A 17,148-nucleotide genomic window follows, 5' to 3' on the forward strand; every position below is an offset into this window, starting at 1 on the left:
GGCAGGGGGAGGCTTCTCACGAGAGGAGACCTTGCGAAACGCAAGGCTGCCTGGCCGGGCCGGCGGGGTGGGGGGCCACGGAGGGAACACGGCAGACACAGGGCCCTGCTAGAAGGACCTTACGGGGAGAGCCGTGAGGCACCCCGTGTGGTGGCAGCAGAGTGAAGGACAAGGGCACAAGCAGGAGGGGCCAGAGGGGTAGCAGGGAGCCTGGCTTTGTTCTGGTGTAACTGCCAACCGTGCCCTCGGTGCCCCGGAGGACTACTGAGGCCACGCCTGTCGAGAGCTCTCTTCCTGGAACGATCTAGGTGCCAGGAGCCGATCGAAGGGGCTCATCCCCACACATGCCAGGCGGGTGATGTGCCCAGTGTCCAGAGACACGGACGCGCTCCTTAGCCAAACTCTGGCCAGGTTCTCCGGAGCCCTCTTCCCAATCAGGCTTCAACCTTGACTTAGGAGAACCACTACAGGCTCTGACCACACCTGACTTTGTCCACCTCCCTCCCCCTACTTTAAAAAACTTAATTGCTGGGGCACCTGGGTGGCTGAGTCGATTTAAGTGTCTGACTTCGGCTCAGGTCATGATCTCAGGGTTCGTGGGTTCGAGCCCCATGTCAGGGTCTGTGCTGACAGCTCAGAGCCCGGAGCCTGCTTTGGATTCTGTGTCTCCCTCTCTTTCTGACCCTCCCCTGCTCATGCTCTCTCTGTGTCTCTCTAAAATAAAACATTAAAAAATTAAAAAAAAACTTAATCGCTAACATAGTTTCTGACAGCTCAAGGTCACACCCCTAAGATGACCCCAGCCCCCCCCCTTAAAATGCCTGCCTGAAAAAGCTCAAGGCTACCTTGTTATAACCCCCACTCCACCCTGTCTTAGAGCATTTACTGGCGTATCCTTCTTCTGTCCCTTTGAAATGTATTTGTATCCCCTACTCCTCAGGAGACCCGAAGGCCATTCCTTCAAAGTGTCATGCTCGGGAAGGATCAGGCCTCTGTTTCCTAGTCCCTGTGGAAGGACAGGCACCTGACTTCAGTTACTGCCAGCTAGCACACACAGCTGGCCTCATCAGCACTTACCCTGAGCAGCCCCTTGCCATTTTTCACTTCCCTGAATTGTTCCAGCCACTGCTGTTCCCTCTCTCCACTCCCTCAGGCTCCCTTTACATGCCAGTCACCTGGGCACTCAAAGTTGCATTCAGTTCCCACTGCAACAGCGTATTACTGATAACATCTATCCTTACTGCTTTAACTAGTGTCCGACTTTCTCTCTCTTGCTATAGAGCAGAGCACCCTACTCCTGGAAGCTTCAGGATTTTTTTTTAATTTTTTTAAATGTTTTATTAATTTTTGATACAGGAGAGACAGAGCATGAGAGGGGGAGGGTCAGAGAGAGAAGGAGACACAGAACCGGAAGCAGGCTCCAGGCTCCAGGCTCTGAGCTAGCTGTCAGCACAGAGCCTGATGCGGGGCTCGAACCCACAAACATGAGATCTGACCTGAGCCGAAGTCAGACTTTACCGACTGAGCCACCCAGGCGCCCCCTGGAAGCTTCAGGATTTTTTAAGTGCTTCCACTCAGCACCCTAGCTCACCCATTGCAGTAACCAAGATTGACTTGCAGGTGAAAGTCACACAACTCAAATACTTACGCAGGCTAGTCAAGGGTGGGAGGGAATTCACTGACTGATGCAACTGGAAGTTAATATCAGCTTCAGGAATAGCTGGATCTGGGGGCCCAGTCAGTGTCGCTAAGACTCTCTCTCGCTCCCTCTTTCAGTGCTACTATCTCAAGGTTTCTATAAGGTGGCTTCATTCTCTCCTGCCACAGTTGTCTCCACATAGTGTAAAGACACTGCCAATTGCCTTTATATCCTATTTTTTTAAGGTTTATTTATTTTCAGGAGACAGACTGTGAGTAGGGGAGAGGCAGAGAGAAAGGGAGACACAGAATCGGAAGCAGGCCGCAGGCTCTGAGCTGTCAGCACAGAGCCCAACATGGGGCTTGAACATGGGGCTTGGGGCACCTGAGTGGCTCAGTTGGTTAAGCATCCGACTTCGGCTCAGATCATGATCGCACAGTTTGTGGGTTCAAGCCCCGCATCGAGCTGTCAAGCCTGGAAACTCCTTCAGATTCTGTGTCTCCCCCTCTCTCTGCCCCTCCCCATGCTCATGCTCTGTCTCTGTCTCTCAATAATGAATAAAAATTTAAAACACACACACAAAACCATGGGGCTTGAATGCATGAACTGTGAGATCATGACCTGAGCTGAAGTCGGAGGCTTAACCCACTGAGCCACCCAGGCGCCCCTACCAGTATATCCTATTCTTTAACCATGAGCTCTAGAAGAATGCCCCTTTCTCCGCATTTCTAGAGTACTCTCATGGAATGCTTCTGATTGGCCCTGCTGAGTCACATGTCCACCACCTAGAACCAATCACTGGGGACACTGAGACAGGGAACCAAGTTTGGCCTTCTAGAGTCACATGCCCACATGTCTCTTACCACCCTGTGGAGTGAAGGACTGTTCCTCCAGGACCACGTTGAATGGGGAAGAGGCAGTTCCCCAACAGAAAAAGGGATGCTGAGCCGACAAAACAGCGGATGTCAGAAGAGTATACTGTAGGGTCAGTGGGAGAAAGAAGGCGGGTGCTGGGATCAAGGGGAGGTTGGGTGGAAAAGGCGGGGCAGAATGGAAAATACCCTGGGGACACAGTTGAAGGAATGTGAACAGTGAGTGCTGAAGAGGTTTCCTCTGAGAACAGCCTGAAGTGTCGGGTTGGGCAAGTCCTTCTGGCAGGATGAGGTGTCGGCTTTATAGCAGGGGAGAGGACAGTCCCCTGCTAGACAACTGTACTTGCATTATTTAATCCTCCGAACCACCTTAGTAGGGCGGTGCTTTATCAATCCCCTCTACATAGACAGAAAACAGCTCAGAGCGGTTCAGTAACTTGCCCAAGTTCACCGGTAGGAAGGGGCAGTGCTGGTATTTCTAACTCTGACTCCACTTGGCCCCTTCCACCCAGGATCTACACCACGGATGACCACTTTGCTCTCATCCCATTTACAGTGTCTTTTTTTTTAAGGTTTATTTATTTATTCTTGAGAGACAGCTAGGACAATCAGGGGAGCGGCAGAGAGAGAGGGAGGCACAGAAGCCAAAGCAGGCTCCAGGCTCTGAGCTGTCAGCACACAGCCCCACGTGGGGCTGGAACCCACAACGTGATGTCATGACCTGAGCGGAAGTCAGAGGCTTAACCCACCGAGCCACCCAGGCGCCCCCATTTGCAATAGCTAAAAATGAAAATCAAGGAGATAACAACCTAGGGCAGTCCTTTAGTTCCCTCTAGAGAACTCAGTCATGTCTTTGAAACCGGCACAATCCTACAACCCTGGAGTCAACACCGAACGCCTTGAAGAAGGAAGCACCCGGGGGCCTGCACGCATGCGCGAGGCCAGGGGCTAGAGGAGGGCGGGGTGGGAGCCCAAGGAGGCGGGGTCAAGGCTCGCGCCTGCTCCTCCAGTTTAGAAAGTTACCTGGCTGGTGGGGGCTGAGGTTGGGGGGAGTTACCAGCTGCGCGCGCGCTGGCCCCGCCCTCAACCTCTCAGGCACCTGTTGGCTCGAGGGCCTACTCGGCCGCAGCTGCTATCCAATAGGCAGCCTCCCCGACCCAATACGGCCCCGCCCACCTCCAGTATCCACCAATCCGCGAGTGGCCACAGCCTATCTCCCCCAAAGGGTCCGCCCCTCCCGGTGCTTCTTCCGGGTGGGGCCCCGGGCCGAGGAGATGGCTCCCTGGGCGCTCCTCAGCCCTGGGGTCCTGGTGCGGACCGGGCACACTGTGCTGACCTGGGGGATCACGCTGGTGCTCTTCCTGCACGATACCGGTGAGCCGGACCCCGCGCGACCCTGGACCCACCCTGTCCCGCGTGGTTCCCCAGACGTTTGGCTCTCACTGGGTTCCCTGCTGAAGCCCCAGAAATCCCGGGATTCACCCGATTTCCGCCAGCTCCTGAGCCTCTTCTCCATCTGTCATTCCAAGAGTCACCTGCTTTGTGCCTAATATCCAGTTGATCCCTAATTAATCCCAGCATCTTCCTGATCCCTGCCAGATGCCCTGTCCATCCCAGGACCCAACCGGTGCCCACCAGATCTGACCACGGACTTGAGCCCCCATCTCCCCTGATCTTGAGACCCACCCGGTCCTTCCCAGGATTTGACTCCCAAACGTCCCTCCGTAAGATTCCGAGGACCAATTAGATCAAGGCCTGGCATCCCGCCCACCTCCATGGCCACTAGCTGCCCAAGTCCAGACTCCCCACCTTCCAGGGCAGGAGAACACAGAGGGGAGCGGCCTGTCCCCTCATTTCCCCCATCTCACTTCTTGCCCTGAGTCCTCGTCCACCTCACTGACCCGCCTCACTAACATCCTTACACTCTTTACCCGGCAGGCTGCCTCCAGCCCAAGTTCTCACCCTCACAGCCACTCAGGGGAGCCCCACGCCTCCCTCCTTGCTCCAGCCGCAGCCCCTGGACTTCGGGTGTTGCCACTTTCCTCCCAAGACCTGCTTAAATCTCCTCCCCCAACCCCACCTTCCTTCTCTGCTCCTTTTCCCATCCAAGGGGCACCAAAGCCGTCCATGCTCTGTTATCTAACTGTCCCACACCCCTCACGCCTCCCCCACTCCCCCCACCCAAATCTTAATTCACTTCCATGAATTGGACCCTTCCTGGCCCTGCCCCCCTCTGTCTGTCACATGGGCATATCAGACCTAGCTGGTCTCTCCCTATCATGGAGCCAAAGTCGGGGACCCCTCCTCCCTCTCCACTACATCCAGTCTGGCCCCTTCACTCCCTTACCCGTTATCTATCCAGCCCTTTGTCTCCACTCTTCCTGCCAGTGCCCTTGTCTGGCTACCCTCCTCTCCCTCCTGGATCGACTCTGCCCCTAGCCCTTCCCCCTGCTGCCCTACCCATCTTTCCTCCAGCAGCAGCAGGAGGGTTTTCAGAAACAGATCTGACCCTATAACCTTCCATGGTTCCTTACTGCCCTCAGATGGAATGCAAATGAACTTGGGGGGGGGGGCTGGGCCCAAACTTCTCCCTCCAGTACTCACGCAGTGTCCACATTTGACCACTCATTACACCCCATCTCCAGGCCTTTGCTCAGCCAGGGACATACTCCCCACGTCCAGATCCACCCCTAGGCGCGGCCTCCTGTTTGGCTGCGGCCCCCCAGCCTCATTCTCCTTCTCCGGCCTCTCCAGCGCTGCGGCAGTGGGAAGAGCAGGGGGAGCTGCTCCTGCCCCTGACCTTCCTGCTCCTCGTGCTGGGTTCCCTGCTGCTCTACCTGGCCGTGTCGCTCATGGACCCAGGCTATGTGAATGTCCAGCCCCAGGCCCAGGTAACCCGGGGCCCCCCTGGGAGCCTAAACCCTTCTTCCCACCAACAGGACCCCCAAGGCCCCTATAACAGTCTTATGCAAGGATCTGTGCAGAGGGCTTCCCTGGGGCACCTTGGTGAATCCTCTTAGCAGCCCTGCAACCCTTTCCTCCAATGAGGAAATTGCCAAGGCTCAGCAAAACCACTGTGACAAGTAACAGCTTCACTCAAGCCATGGCACTCTGCCCCACCCTACCACCTCCCTTACGCTGGGGACGGGCCCTGAGTGCATCCCCAGCGCCAGGCTGGCCCCCCAGGGAAATGCGCCCCAGTGCCATCTCCCTCCCAACCTTATACCCCATCCCCCATTTGCAGGAGGAGGCCAAGGAGGAGCAGACAGCCATGGTTCCTCAAGCCATCCCCCTTCGGCGCTGCAGACACTGCCTGGTGCTGGTGGGTGACCGGGGACCTCCATGGGAGGGCGCAGGGGCAAGGCCGAGACTCCTTGACCTCCTGCCTCCCCACCCCACCACTGCTGTGGCCTCACCCCTCCAGGAAGCCCTCCCAGATTCGGGCCCCAGCCTCCTGGCCTCATCACTCCCATGAGTCGCAGGCCCAGAGGGGAGCCAGTATTAAGCCCGCCTCCCTCCGTGCCCGCAGCAGCCCCTGCGGGCCCGGCACTGCCGTGAGTGCCGCCGCTGCGTCCGCCGCTACGACCACCACTGCCCTTGGATGGAGAACTGCGTGGGGGAGCGCAACCACCCACTCTTCGTGGCCTACCTGGCGCTGCAGCTGGCGGTGCTTCTGTGGGGCCTGTACCTGGCGTGGTGGGTTCCGGCGCCAGCCTAGGCGTGGGGGGAGGGCGGGAGCATGCCCCGACGAGGTGCCTTCTCCCAAATGGCCTGCCCAGTGGGGCTCCCCGGGGCACCCCTACCCTCCCCACCCAGCCTTAGTCGCCATCTCCATCCTGCCCCGCAGGTCCGGCCTCCATTTCTTCCAGCCCTGGGGGCTGTGGCTGCGGTCCAGCGGGCTGCTGTGCGCCACCTTCCTGCTGCTGTCCCTCTTCTCTCTGGTGGCCGGCCTGCTCCTCGCCTCGCACCTCTACCTGGTAGCCAGCAACACCACCACCTGGGAGTTCCTCTCCTCGCACCGCATTGCCTACCTCCGCCAGCGTCCCGGCAACCCCTTCGACCGCGGCCTGACCCGAAACCTGGCCCACTTCTTCTGCGGATGGCCCTCAGGGTCCTGGGAGACCCTGTGGGCCGAGGGAGAGGAGGACGGGGAGGAGGGCAGTAGCCAGGCCGTGTAGGTTGCTGGAGGCAAGGCCACCATCTTGTGCCTGCAAACCAGATGGGCTGCCCCCAGCTGGGGGGGAGGGGCAACCTTCGGAGGGCCTGGGGCTCTTCACTCCTGCCCTGCTCCTCCCAGGCCTCAGGGCAGAGCCGAATGACAGAAGCCTGCCTCAGTGGGCAGTCCTACCCTCTGAAGGAAGAAGAGGAGGCAGAGGACCCACGGGGGGCTCAGGCACAAGCAATCTGGGCTTCCGAGACCCCCTCCCAAAGCCAGGATGCCTCCAGTGCACCATTTTATAAGTTTAATCATCCATAAAGCAAGTCAAATATTAAAAAAACAAACCAAACTCCCTCTTGCTGTGCCACTCTTTCTGGTCCAGGCCTCCCAGGAGGTGGGGGTGAAGGGGACGCTGCCCAGTGACTGAGCAAAGCCCCCCCACAGCAGCCCCGCAGCTGCCACTTGGAGATCCAAGGCCCACAAATAACCTGGCAAGGCCTGGGCCTCCAGGGCGGGGCTCGCGGCTGGGCAGACGGGGTGGACGCACCAGAGAGGCCGTCAGGGCCCCAGGAATCCCTCGGACACAAAGTCGAAGTCCCGGAAGGCAGCCTGCTGGTGTGCCGTCAGGGGACGGCGGGGGTCAGGCGGGGTCAGGGCTGGTGGCAGTCCCGTGAACTCGCCCTCGAAGTACCGCAGGTCCGTAGGGCCACGGAGGGTGGGCAGAAATGGGGGCTGGACGGTGCGGGCGAGCAGGGCCTGCCAGTCAGTGGTCTGGGGGCAAGGGCAGAGCTGCCTGAGACATCGGAACAGCGGCCCGCGTGGCCCAGCAATGCCTCCCTCAGTGCCAGGCACCCAGGACCACTCACCCTGAAGAAAGGCTGGGTCTTGATCTCCTCAGCATCCCGCTCCCCTGCCCCGAGGCGCTGCTCCGGGCACTTCTGGAGGAGCTGGGCAAAAGGACCAGGGTTCGCAGACGGGCACTGGGCCCCAGGCACTGCCTGCCTGCCTGCCCACGTGTCCCAAGGGAGCTGGACTACAGGGGTCCCGAGAGGGTGGGTGGGGGCGGGGCAGCTGCAGCCCAGCCTGGCCCCTGCGGTGATTACCTTCTGAATGAGCTCGAGCCCTTGCACCGACAGAAAGCGGGGATACGGGGCGTCCGCGTTGACAATGCAGTCAAATACCTCCTCCTCAGTGTCCCCAGGGAACGGGCACTATGGGGAAGTGGGTTCAGCAGGCTGCATGAGCCACCCCCACCCTGCCCCCACCTAGAGGCCCCAGCAGCCCGGGTCCAGAGCTCACCTCGCCCACCAGCATCTCATAGAGCAGCACACCCAGCCCCCACCAGTCCACAGCCCGTGTGTAGGCCTCCTGGGTCAGCACTTCCGGGGCCAGGAACTCCGGGGTGCCGCAGAAGGTGCTTGTCCGGTCCCCGAAGCCGATCCCTGCAAACCAGCCTGACGTGTCTCATCCCCATAACCTCAGTTGTAGGAATCAACAGCCAACTCTTGACCTCAGGTCCTGAAGGGCAAGCCGAGCCCTGCCCTGAACTCTTGGAGGTGGGGACAGTTTTTATTCCATCTCCCAGGAGGAAGCAGAGCCTCAGCCAAGCTCACCAAGAAAGGAGAACCCGACGCCCCCTCCCATCCTGAGCACACGCTCTCTCTCCCCAGCTAAGGGCAAGCTGGGGCTCTTCAAGAGTCTCTAGGGCTATGAAGGAAGAACCAGTGTGTCCAGCCGGTCACCTGGAATGCAGGCCGGGGTGAGTGGGGGAGGCCACTTGCCCGCTGCCCTACTGGCCTGAGCTGGGCAAGCCAGGCTGGGGGACATGGGATCCTGGACGGGACGCACCCACCTTCCTTACACAGCCCGAAGTCCGCGATCTTCAGGAAACCCTGGGCGTCCAGCAGAAGGTTGTCCAACTTAAGGTCCCTGAGGGTGAGAGGGGCAGATCAAAGGGGCCCGGGAGCATCGCAGAAGGAGGGGCAAGTTATCTACCCCACCCCCCAGTACCTCTGGGGCAAGTTACCTATAAATGATCTTCTTCTCATGTAAGAACTGCAACCCAAGGACCACACAGGCTAGGTAGAACCTATGGTGGTGTAGGAGGTAATTCAGGGCCAGGACTGGGGGGGCGAGGGGGACAGGGCAGGGAGACACCAGGATGGCCATGGCCCAGGCATCCCTGGATATCCCAGCCGGAGTCAGCTTGGACCAAAGCCTGATGCCAGGGGGTAGGGGGTGGGGAGAGTGGGTGCTTCTCCGGACAGTGGCCCCAAGGTTGCTGCCCAATGACAGCCTACCCTTCTTGGGCTCTTCGATTATGCCAGGAAAGATGCCATGTGTTCTGATGCCTTCCTCTCCCACCTCCTCCCAGCCACCTGCCGTTGATAGTCATCGTGTCTGTTTTTCAAATGAGGATCTGAGGCTCCAGGTAAGTGATACCCCGGGGGGGCGGGTCACAGAGCTAGTGGCAGACTTAAGACTCCAGAGCCTGCATTCTGTTGAGTGAGAAATAACTCCAGCTGCCAGGCACTTACTGCTCACTGGTCCCTGTGCCCACCAATTTAATAAACATACCCATCTACGCCACAAGCCTATGAAAGAGTGAATATCAGCCCCATTCACAGCTACATAAACTGAGGCCCAAGGTCACAGTGCTATGGGAGCTGAGAAGACAGGGGACAGCTAGGATCTGAGCCAAGGCCTCCCTGACTTGACACTCTTCCGCTGATGGGTACCCTGGAGGAAGCAGGATGAAGGGAGCGGGCACAGGGAATCAGGGAAGGCTCAACGGAAGAGGCAGACGAGAGGGATGGGAACGTACCGCGCCTGGGGCTCAGGGAAGACATCCTCATGGATCTGCATCATGAGGTCACCACCGGGCGCAAACTCGGTCACGAAGCAGGCGTGGCTGGCGGTCTGGAAGCAGGCAAGGAGGGACAGCAGGAAGGGGTGCCCCGTGCGGCCCACAGCCTCCAGGATGCGCTTCTCGCAGTACAGGCTGCAGAGGCGGGGGGAGGGTTTCAGGGGAAAGAAAACCCTCTCAGGCTGCGCCCTGCCACCCACCCAATACCCTTGGCTCTCTGGGTCTTCAAGTGAAAATGCCAGGCAGGTAGAATGAGGCTTGCTACGTATCGGGCAGAGAGACCTGCCCGAGAGCACGCAGTCAACCACTGCAGGTGCTGAAAAGAAAACTCAGGACTGGCTGGCCCCACAGGTCATCTCCTCAAAGCCCCAGGAGCACCCAGCCGCGTGGTGCCGCTCGCGCAGGCCAGCCACCTGGGGTCCCCCCAGGGCTGGGTGCCCACCGTCCTGACCACACACCTCTCCATCTCGTCTCGGCTCAGCACCTCGTGCTTCTTCAGTGCTTTAATGGCATAGTATTTCCCCGTCCCCTTGAACTGGACCAGGAGGACCTGGGAACCAGAGAGAGCTTGGGCTCCAGGCGGCCGGCACAGGCCCACCCACTTCCCCCACCCACTGCCATCTCCCCCCACCCCCAGCTAAGGTGCTGGGGCCCGCTCACCCACTTCCACAGCCCCCTCCTCAGCCCACTACCTTCCCGAAGTGTCCCCGGCCCAGCACGGCCAAGCAGCGGAAGTCCTGAAGCCGGGGGGGTTTCCTGAAAGAGAGAGGGTACAGGAGGCCCCCGGGGACAAGAGCTGGGTCTCCACAAAGAGGTGCTCCACACCCTCCAGGCCTGTCCCCACCAATAAGGCTGGAGAGCTCAGGGGCTGGCGGGGAGCGGGGGGAGAGCCAGCAGTTTCCGAGTCCAGAACGCAGCTAGAGCTCAATAAGACGGGTTTAGGGAGTAAGAACCCAAGAGCAAGGAGCATCCGGCAGTGACTGAACGGACACCACAAACACCCAAGTGAGCCGACCAATGTCACAAGCACAGAAGTGAGCCTGACGGGGGTACCTGGTGGCGGAGGCTGGAAGCGATGGCCCGAGTCGAGTCCTAGGCTCCATGTGGGGGCGTTTGGTGCGCTGTGAGGGCGGAGGGGCTCAGAGCAGAGCAGGGCTCCCTTCCCAGTTGCCCGTCCCCAGCCCTGCCATCCCTCCATCCCCACCCCTGCAGCCCCCAGACGACCAGCACCCCCTCACCGGTATCTCCTCGGGGGTTGGCTCCCGGGGCAGGTAGAGGCGCGGGGGCTTGGGCGGGGGCCTTGACTCTTCTCCTAAGGGGGTCTTCTTGGGTGGGAAATTGCTACGTGGAGAAAGCAGACACGTGGTGGGGCACAGGCAGATGGAACAGCTGTGGGACGGACCCACAGCGATGCCAAGAGACAGAGACAGACGGAGGGTCAAAGGGAACAGAAAGACACCAGCTGCACCTGGTGAGAGGCAGACGTGGCAGAGCAGCAGACAGCCACAGTGAGGTGGCTCCTCACCTGGGTGAGGCAGGGTTGGCAGCCGCCCGGGGCATGGCTGGGGTCTGGGGACACGCTTTGGGGGGGCTGATCGTGCTTGGGGAGTTGCAGGGGGGCAGTAGATTCATGACCAAGCGTCCCCAGGCCGCCATGTTGAGATTCATCTGGGACGCCCTCAGAAAGTCCTGACCTGGGGCGACAGGAGGGACTCAGTCCCACGTCCTGCAAAGGGCCCCTGCCCCGCCCCCTAATTGCACAGCCCTCTCCCGTCCGCACCTCTGCGTTTAGAGAAAATGCGTTTCTGCCTCTGCAGCCGGGGCCTCCTCTCAATGACAGGGTCACAGAAGGTCACCTGCGTGGACAGAGGGCAGGGCTGGAGACCAGTCCCCTCCCACTCCATCTGCCACCGGGGTACCTCCCTGGCCTCCAGGATCCCAGCCTACGCCCCCAGCGTCAATGCTGCAAGAGCCAGAGGGGCCCAGAGGGATGGATTCAATGTCCACCTTGGTACCAGTGGGGAAACTGAGGCCCAGAGATGAGAGAGACACTTATCCAGGGTCACACATGAAACTAGGCAAGTCAGGACCAGGATTCGAGCCTCTAGACTCCCATGCGGTCCTCAGAGAGGGGCTGGGACTCTTTAGTTCTTGGAGACCTCCTCTCTCCAGGCCTCAGTTTCTCCTCCTATGTGTGAATGAATCAAATAGTTTCGAACACCCTTCTAGCTCAGATGGAGCCGGGGCCCATGTCATCAGGGCACAGGGTAGGAGCACCTGGGCAAAGAGCAGCCCCTGGGGCACCAGACTGAGGGAGAGCCGGTGACAAGCGTTGTCCAGGAAGTCCTCCAGCCGCAGGAAGGCCACACCACACAGCTGCCGCCAGTCCCGCCAGTGCACCCCAATCTCCAGCTCCCGGGCCTGCGTTGGGGAGCCCAGGTTGAGGAGTGAGGCACATGTCCCTCCTCGGCCAGCCTTCTGTTCCACGGCCTAAGGTCACCCCTGCCCGCACCAGGGCCAGCCTCACCCGCTCCAGGGGGACAATAAAGGTCTGGTCCCAGGACTGCTTGGAGACCGGCCCCCAGCCTGTCTGGCCCACGACACGATTGTCCACCTTCAGCACAGCCAGCACCTCACCTGCAGGGACAGGGAGGGAGCTCAGGGCAGGCGAGGAGTAGAGGGCCGGTGCTGCCCCCCAGCTCCCTGCGGCCCCCTACTCACTGGCCAGGTCTCCTCCACCACGCTCCTTCTTGGCCCTGCCCCGAAGCCAGCCCTGCGAGGGGCTCCCGGCCAGCGCAGCCGCCGGGGAGCGTCCAGGGACAGCTGTCAGCAGCTGCTCACAGCCCAGGAGGCGGACCTCCAGCGACCCTGTGGGGAGCACGGCAGAAACGCTGTCAAACCTCTGCTACATCCAGGTCCCTGGGGGCCCCAGGAACACTACCTTCTCCTGACGATGGCTGAACCCAGACCTCGCCCACATTCGTTGGGAGTGTTTAGTCAGGAGATCGGACATAATGTGGCCCCAAGTAGTCAGCCGAATCTTAGAAGCCATTCGCCCCCACCAACTCCCCCAACCTGTCTATGTGGCTGACTCTCAGAAGCCCTTCAAGGCTGTGCGCAGACACCACCTCCTCCAGGAAGCACTCCTTGATTCCCCAACGCCAGGTCAGGGGGCCCATGGAGCCCCTGTACTTCCCCTTCTCGGCTCTGCTCGCAATGGGATGTGGCCTGTCTAACCCTGAACCAGTTGAGTGGGACAGTGCTGGGCTCTCTAGCAGGCACCGTGTCCCAGGTCGGAAGTTCAGGGTTTCCAAAGTCAACATGCTCAGATGATTTGTTGATTACAATTCAACCACCACTCCCAGGAGACGGATCCAGCTCAGGGAAAAGAAAGAACTTCTAGTAGTCCAAACTGCCCAGGACCGGGTACCAAGGCCTCCAGGGTTGTGAGCTCCCCTAACACTGGCATTTTACACATGGTCACGGCTATCCGCTTAAATAATAGCGTCACCAATGGTGTGCTGACTGGGCCGGCGCTGTGCCTAGCGTGTCACGTGCAACAATTCATTCCGTTTTCACAGAAGCCCCATGAAGATGCCGTTATCACTCCCATTCTACAGATGGCTAAACTAAGGGTCCAGAGAGGGGAAGTCAGTTGCCCAAGCTCACATAGCTAGGGGGTAGTGGGACCACTCTTCTCCAAAGTCCTCCCCCTCTGTGTTCCAGAATGTTCTTTGAAAGAAAGGCAGAGCCCTGAAGTGGGAGGGACTGATGCCCGGCTACCTGTCACGGCGGTGGGCTTCACGAGCACCCCCGAAGGCTGGGGGTTCCCAGACACTGCAGTGCGCAGCTCCCGGGCCACTCTGCCACGCAGAGGGTCACCAAGAGGCAATCCCTCCAGCAGCTGCTCCAAGGCCAGCCGCAGGAGATCCAGTTTCTGGGAGGACTCCTGGAGCTGTGCCTGAGCCTGCAGAGGAGATCGGGCAGGGGGGACAACAAGCCCATGAAGCACAGCGGCCAGGGGACGGTGGCGCAGGCCACCTGGAGACACACACACCCCACCCTGCAATGGGGTCCAGACAGAATGTGCCTGTTTCCCCACTGCCACTCCCACACAGCCTGTCCGCAATGCCTCCTGCCATGGCGGAGGGTGGTGTGGAGACCAACAGACACTCAGAGAGGGGCAGCGATGGGAGGGGACCACGGCCTGACCTCAGCCAGCGCCTTCCGGTCTTGTGTCCGCCGGCCACCCAGCAGCTTCACCACATTTTTGGCACCCTCGGCCACAGCAGCCTCGATGTGCAGTCGATGCCTTAGCTCTTCTGCCAGCAGCTCAGGACCTGGGAGGAGGTGGTCAGCCCCCAGGCCCTGCCCTACCCTGCCCGTCCCCACTTCTCCAAGCCTCACCTGGCTCAGGGGACCCGCTGGCTTCCAGGCTGCTGATCTTCATTCGCAGCAGGGCCACCTTCAGCTGGCTGTCCTGCAGCATCTGCTGGGCAGCTGCCAGCAGCTTCCTCTCCTAGGGGGTCATGACATATGCCCCATCAGAACAGGGCTGGCCCAGAGCCTCCCCAGCCAGACCAAGGTGGAAGCCAAGCCTCCCTTGGTAGGCCAGATACTAAAGCCAAGCCCCCCCTTGTTAGCCTAGATCCCCCATCAGATGAGACATGGGCAAGGTCAAGCTCCCCACACCATCTCAGAGTCCAGCTCCCCACATCATCCTGGGAGTTGGGACTGGGACGGGGTGGGGGGGGGGTGTCTTCCCTACTAGACTGGGCTAGGATCTCCTCATTAGACCAAGTTGTGCCTTGTCCGTTAGATTAAAAGTTCAAGCCATGCCTCCCCCACCGAGCTGGGATTTGGGGGCCGTGCCTCCCCCATCAGACTAAGGGTTAAGATTGTGTCCGCCTTACAGGGTCATTGGCTAGGCTGCATTCTCTATCAGGATGGGGGCTGGGAGCTGAGAGGGGCTGAGAGCCCAGTCTCTCCCATCAGACCCCAGGAGCCTTACCTTGGGCGTGCCACTGGCATACGTGTGCGTCATGTTCTCCGCCCCCTGCTTCACCTTCAGCTCTACCTGCAGCTGCCTCTGTAGAGCCTCCAGGTGCCGAGCCCTGGGCTGCTCTGCAGGTGGCTGGGGTCCTGGGGCCGCAGGTTCGGTGCCTGGCGTGGGGCACACGAACCCCTTACACAGAGCTGAGAGACCTCCGACCCTATGACCTTGCTCTCCCCACCCCCACTCCCTTCTTGTTGCAGGGGACACCTGAGGAAGCTCTGAGAGCAGTCAGGGCCAAGGCCCAAAAGCTGGGTTGGTCCGGCCCCTCCTGTCCCCAAGGGCCTGCTCAGACCCCTCACTCACCAGCCAGGCCAGGCCCAGGGCCAGGCAGCAGGATGCGCGCGTGCAGCGCCCTCAGCTCTCCGTGCAGCTGCTCCAGGCGGCGGTTCGAGGCGCGCAGCAGCTGCTGTACGTGGCCCAGGTGGCGGCGGTCCGTGGTCACCCTCCGCAGGTTCTCTACACCCTCCTTGATTTTCAGCTCCTTCTGGATGGCCCGGCGGATCGCCTCTTTCTCATCCTCTGGGGGCCGCCGGTCGGCCCCAGACTGTGGAAGGCGGAGGAGTCATGCCCTCAGTCCCGGCCAGCGGCCTCACGTCTCCACCGATAGAGAGGAAGTCGTGGTCGGTGCCCAGAACGGACACCCAGGGCATCCCTGACGTTACAGCTAGTACCCTTGGGCCAGATGGAAACCCCAAGGCTATGCAGCCTGCCCACGCTCAGCCCTCTCCCATTAGGGAAAAGGGAGAGGGATAAATTGTTAAATGTTTGCAGTGGACTCTTGAACAACACGGGTTTGAACTGCACGGGTCCACTTATAAGCAAATCATTTTCTTTTTTTTTAAGTTTATTTATTTTGAGAGAGAACAGAGAGAACATGAATATGGGAGGGGCAGAGAGAGAGAGAGAGAAAGGGAGAGAATCCCAAGTAGGCTCTGTGCTGTCAGCATGCAGAGAGCCTGATGTGGGGCTCGAACTCACGAAACATGAGATCATGACCTGGACCAAAATCAAGACTCAGACACTTGACTGACTGAGCCACCCAGGGATCCTATAAGCAAGTTGTTTTCAACTGTAAAAGCAAATTTGTTTACAGGACCGTAAATGTAGGTATCTTCTCTTCCTGACAATTTTCTTAATATTTCCTTTTCTCTAGCTTACTTCATCATAAGAATACCATATAACAATACATATAATGTAGAAAATATGTGTTAGCCAACTGTTGATGGTATCGGTAAGGCTATTATTAGTTAAGTTTGTGGGGAGTCAAAAGTTATATGCAAATTTTCAACTGCCTGGTGCAGTCAGCGCCCCCAACCCCTGTGTCGTTCAAAAGTCAATGGCACATGGCGCTACTGGGTGCCAGGGTCCATTCTCAGGGCTTTGCATACATTCATCTGTCAATCCTCACCACAATCCCACGAGGAAGATGCCCATTGTACAGATGAGGAAGCTGGGACACAGAGAGGTTAAGTAATTTGTCCAAGGTCACAACACCGAGCAGGAGATGCCAGCCTCTCCCTGCCAGTCACGCTTAATCAGGCGGCTCGAGGTTGTGATCCCAGATAAGATTCGGAGCCAGAAAAGAGGCTAGGGAACTACCCAAGGTCACAAAAAGAGGGCAGCCAGAAGCCTGAGTAGGGGGGGCCAGGGATGTTCCCTCAGGTAGCAAAGTGGAGGCACAGAGAGAGGCCGAGGAGGTCTCCGGAGACCGCTCCCAGCTCAGCTACTGGGAGGAAGTAGAGACTTTCTCACTACACCCCAGGATGGAGCAACCAAGAGGAAAATCTTCTCAGAAGCCGACATTGTAAACCAACCTTGCCAAAGCTGACCTCAGCCCAGGGTCACCCCCGATGCCCTCCACTCCCCATGGGTCCCTGTGGGGCCTCCACCTTACCTCTCGGCTCTCCATCTTCTGAGCCCAGTGTGAGGGGTGCCACCCCAGCCTGAGGGAACCCCCCACCCCAGGCCTTGGCTGGCCCTCTGGCCTGGCTGTCAGAGGGCAGGGGCGGGGCTCAGGAAATCCTCTGAGGGCCCTAGGCCAGAGGGCCAGAGCCAAAGGGCCTGAGCAAACAAAGATCCCATGGAGCAGGGGGCCGGGGCCACTGGGGTCCTGAGTCACCCAGCTGCCGCTGCTGGGCGGAGGTTCACAGGAAATCGGAAAATGTGTACAGGCCACTGCTGGAACTGGCGGGGAGGACCTCCGGAGGAAGGGGTGGGAGGAGCGGACGCAGGGCTTAAGGTTTTGTTGGAGCCGTTCGGGTGGGGGCACTCAAGGAGCCTTCTAGAGGGCACTTTGCCTCTGAGCATTCCCCCTGGTCCGGTCTGCTCTGGGCTGGAATCCTGCCGTGCGCAGCCACAGATGCAATGACCCCACCCCATTTGCTCTGGGTAGACCCGAGCCCCTCCCTCCTCAATAACAGACAAGCGCACCGCTTTCCGAGGTGTCCACCAGCACGTATCGCCAGCGCAGGCAGGAACCCCGCCCCCCTGGCCATTTGGACTAGAACTCTCCGTGTACCCGGAGGTTCCCGCCCAGGTGCTGGGCCAACCCCCCCC

The 17,148-nt window shown here is 59.5% G+C and overlaps 2 protein-coding genes across 9 annotated transcripts in view; one reads left to right on the top strand and one right to left on the bottom strand.

The window, feature by feature from the left end:
- Positions 1–3,730: 3,730 nt before the first annotated feature.
- On the top strand, positions 3,731–7,019 carry ZDHHC12 (zinc finger DHHC-type containing 12). Of its 3 annotated transcripts, none has more exons than XM_029920152.1 (5): positions 3,731–3,885; positions 5,266–5,402; positions 5,756–5,833; positions 6,041–6,204; positions 6,328–7,019. In XM_029920152.1, the coding sequence occupies exons 1-5, from the start codon at positions 3,786–3,788 to the stop codon at positions 6,674–6,676; spliced, it is 828 nt and encodes a 275-aa protein (XP_029776012.1). In that variant the 5' UTR covers positions 3,731–3,785; the 3' UTR covers positions 6,677–7,019. The 3 variants fall into 3 exon arrangements, with proteins under 3 accessions (XP_029776012.1, XP_029776011.1, XP_029776010.1); XM_029920151.1 differs by having other exon boundaries at positions 3,732–3,885; positions 6,044–6,207; positions 6,359–7,019; XM_029920150.1 differs by having other exon boundaries at positions 3,734–3,885; positions 6,041–6,207; positions 6,359–7,019.
- PKN3 (protein kinase N3) overlaps positions 6,960–17,148 on the bottom strand; it is an 11,076-nt gene continuing 887 nt past the window's right edge. For 2 of the 6 annotated variants that reach the window (XM_029920146.1, XM_029920144.1), the window contains exons 2-22: positions 14,896–15,136; positions 14,548–14,699; positions 13,944–14,055; positions 13,749–13,876; positions 13,320–13,503; positions 12,258–12,404; positions 12,064–12,173; positions 11,814–11,957; positions 11,317–11,392; positions 11,062–11,230; positions 10,775–10,877; positions 10,590–10,657; positions 10,229–10,292; positions 9,995–10,086; positions 9,495–9,671; positions 8,697–8,759; positions 8,523–8,599; positions 7,970–8,112; positions 7,774–7,881; positions 7,537–7,617; positions 6,960–7,459 (exon numbers count right to left, since the gene is read on the bottom strand). In XM_029920146.1, coding sequence (XP_029776006.1) covers positions 7,229–7,459; positions 7,537–7,617; positions 7,774–7,881; positions 7,970–8,112; positions 8,523–8,599; positions 8,697–8,759; positions 9,495–9,671; positions 9,995–10,086; positions 10,229–10,292; positions 10,590–10,657; positions 10,775–10,877; positions 11,062–11,230; positions 11,317–11,392; positions 11,814–11,957; positions 12,064–12,173; positions 12,258–12,404; positions 13,320–13,503; positions 13,749–13,876; positions 13,944–14,055; positions 14,548–14,699; positions 14,896–15,136 — 2,670 coding nt within the window. In that variant the 3' untranslated portion in view covers positions 6,960–7,228. Of the gene's footprint in view, positions 7,460–7,536; positions 7,618–7,773; positions 7,882–7,969; positions 8,189–8,522; positions 8,600–8,696; positions 8,760–9,494; positions 9,672–9,994; positions 10,087–10,228; positions 10,293–10,589; positions 10,658–10,774; positions 10,878–11,061; positions 11,231–11,316; positions 11,393–11,813; positions 11,958–12,063; positions 12,174–12,257; positions 12,405–13,319; positions 13,504–13,748; positions 13,877–13,943; positions 14,056–14,547; positions 14,700–14,895; positions 15,137–16,486; positions 16,990–17,148 lie in introns of those variants that run through there. The other 4 variants (XM_029920148.1, XM_029920145.1, XM_029920147.1 and 1 more) reach the window with 3 other exon arrangements.

Source organism: Suricata suricatta, chromosome 13, assembly GCF_006229205.1.
Source record: "Suricata suricatta isolate VVHF042 chromosome 13, meerkat_22Aug2017_6uvM2_HiC, whole genome shotgun sequence".
Lineage (NCBI taxonomy): Eukaryota > Metazoa > Chordata > Mammalia > Carnivora > Herpestidae > Suricata > Suricata suricatta.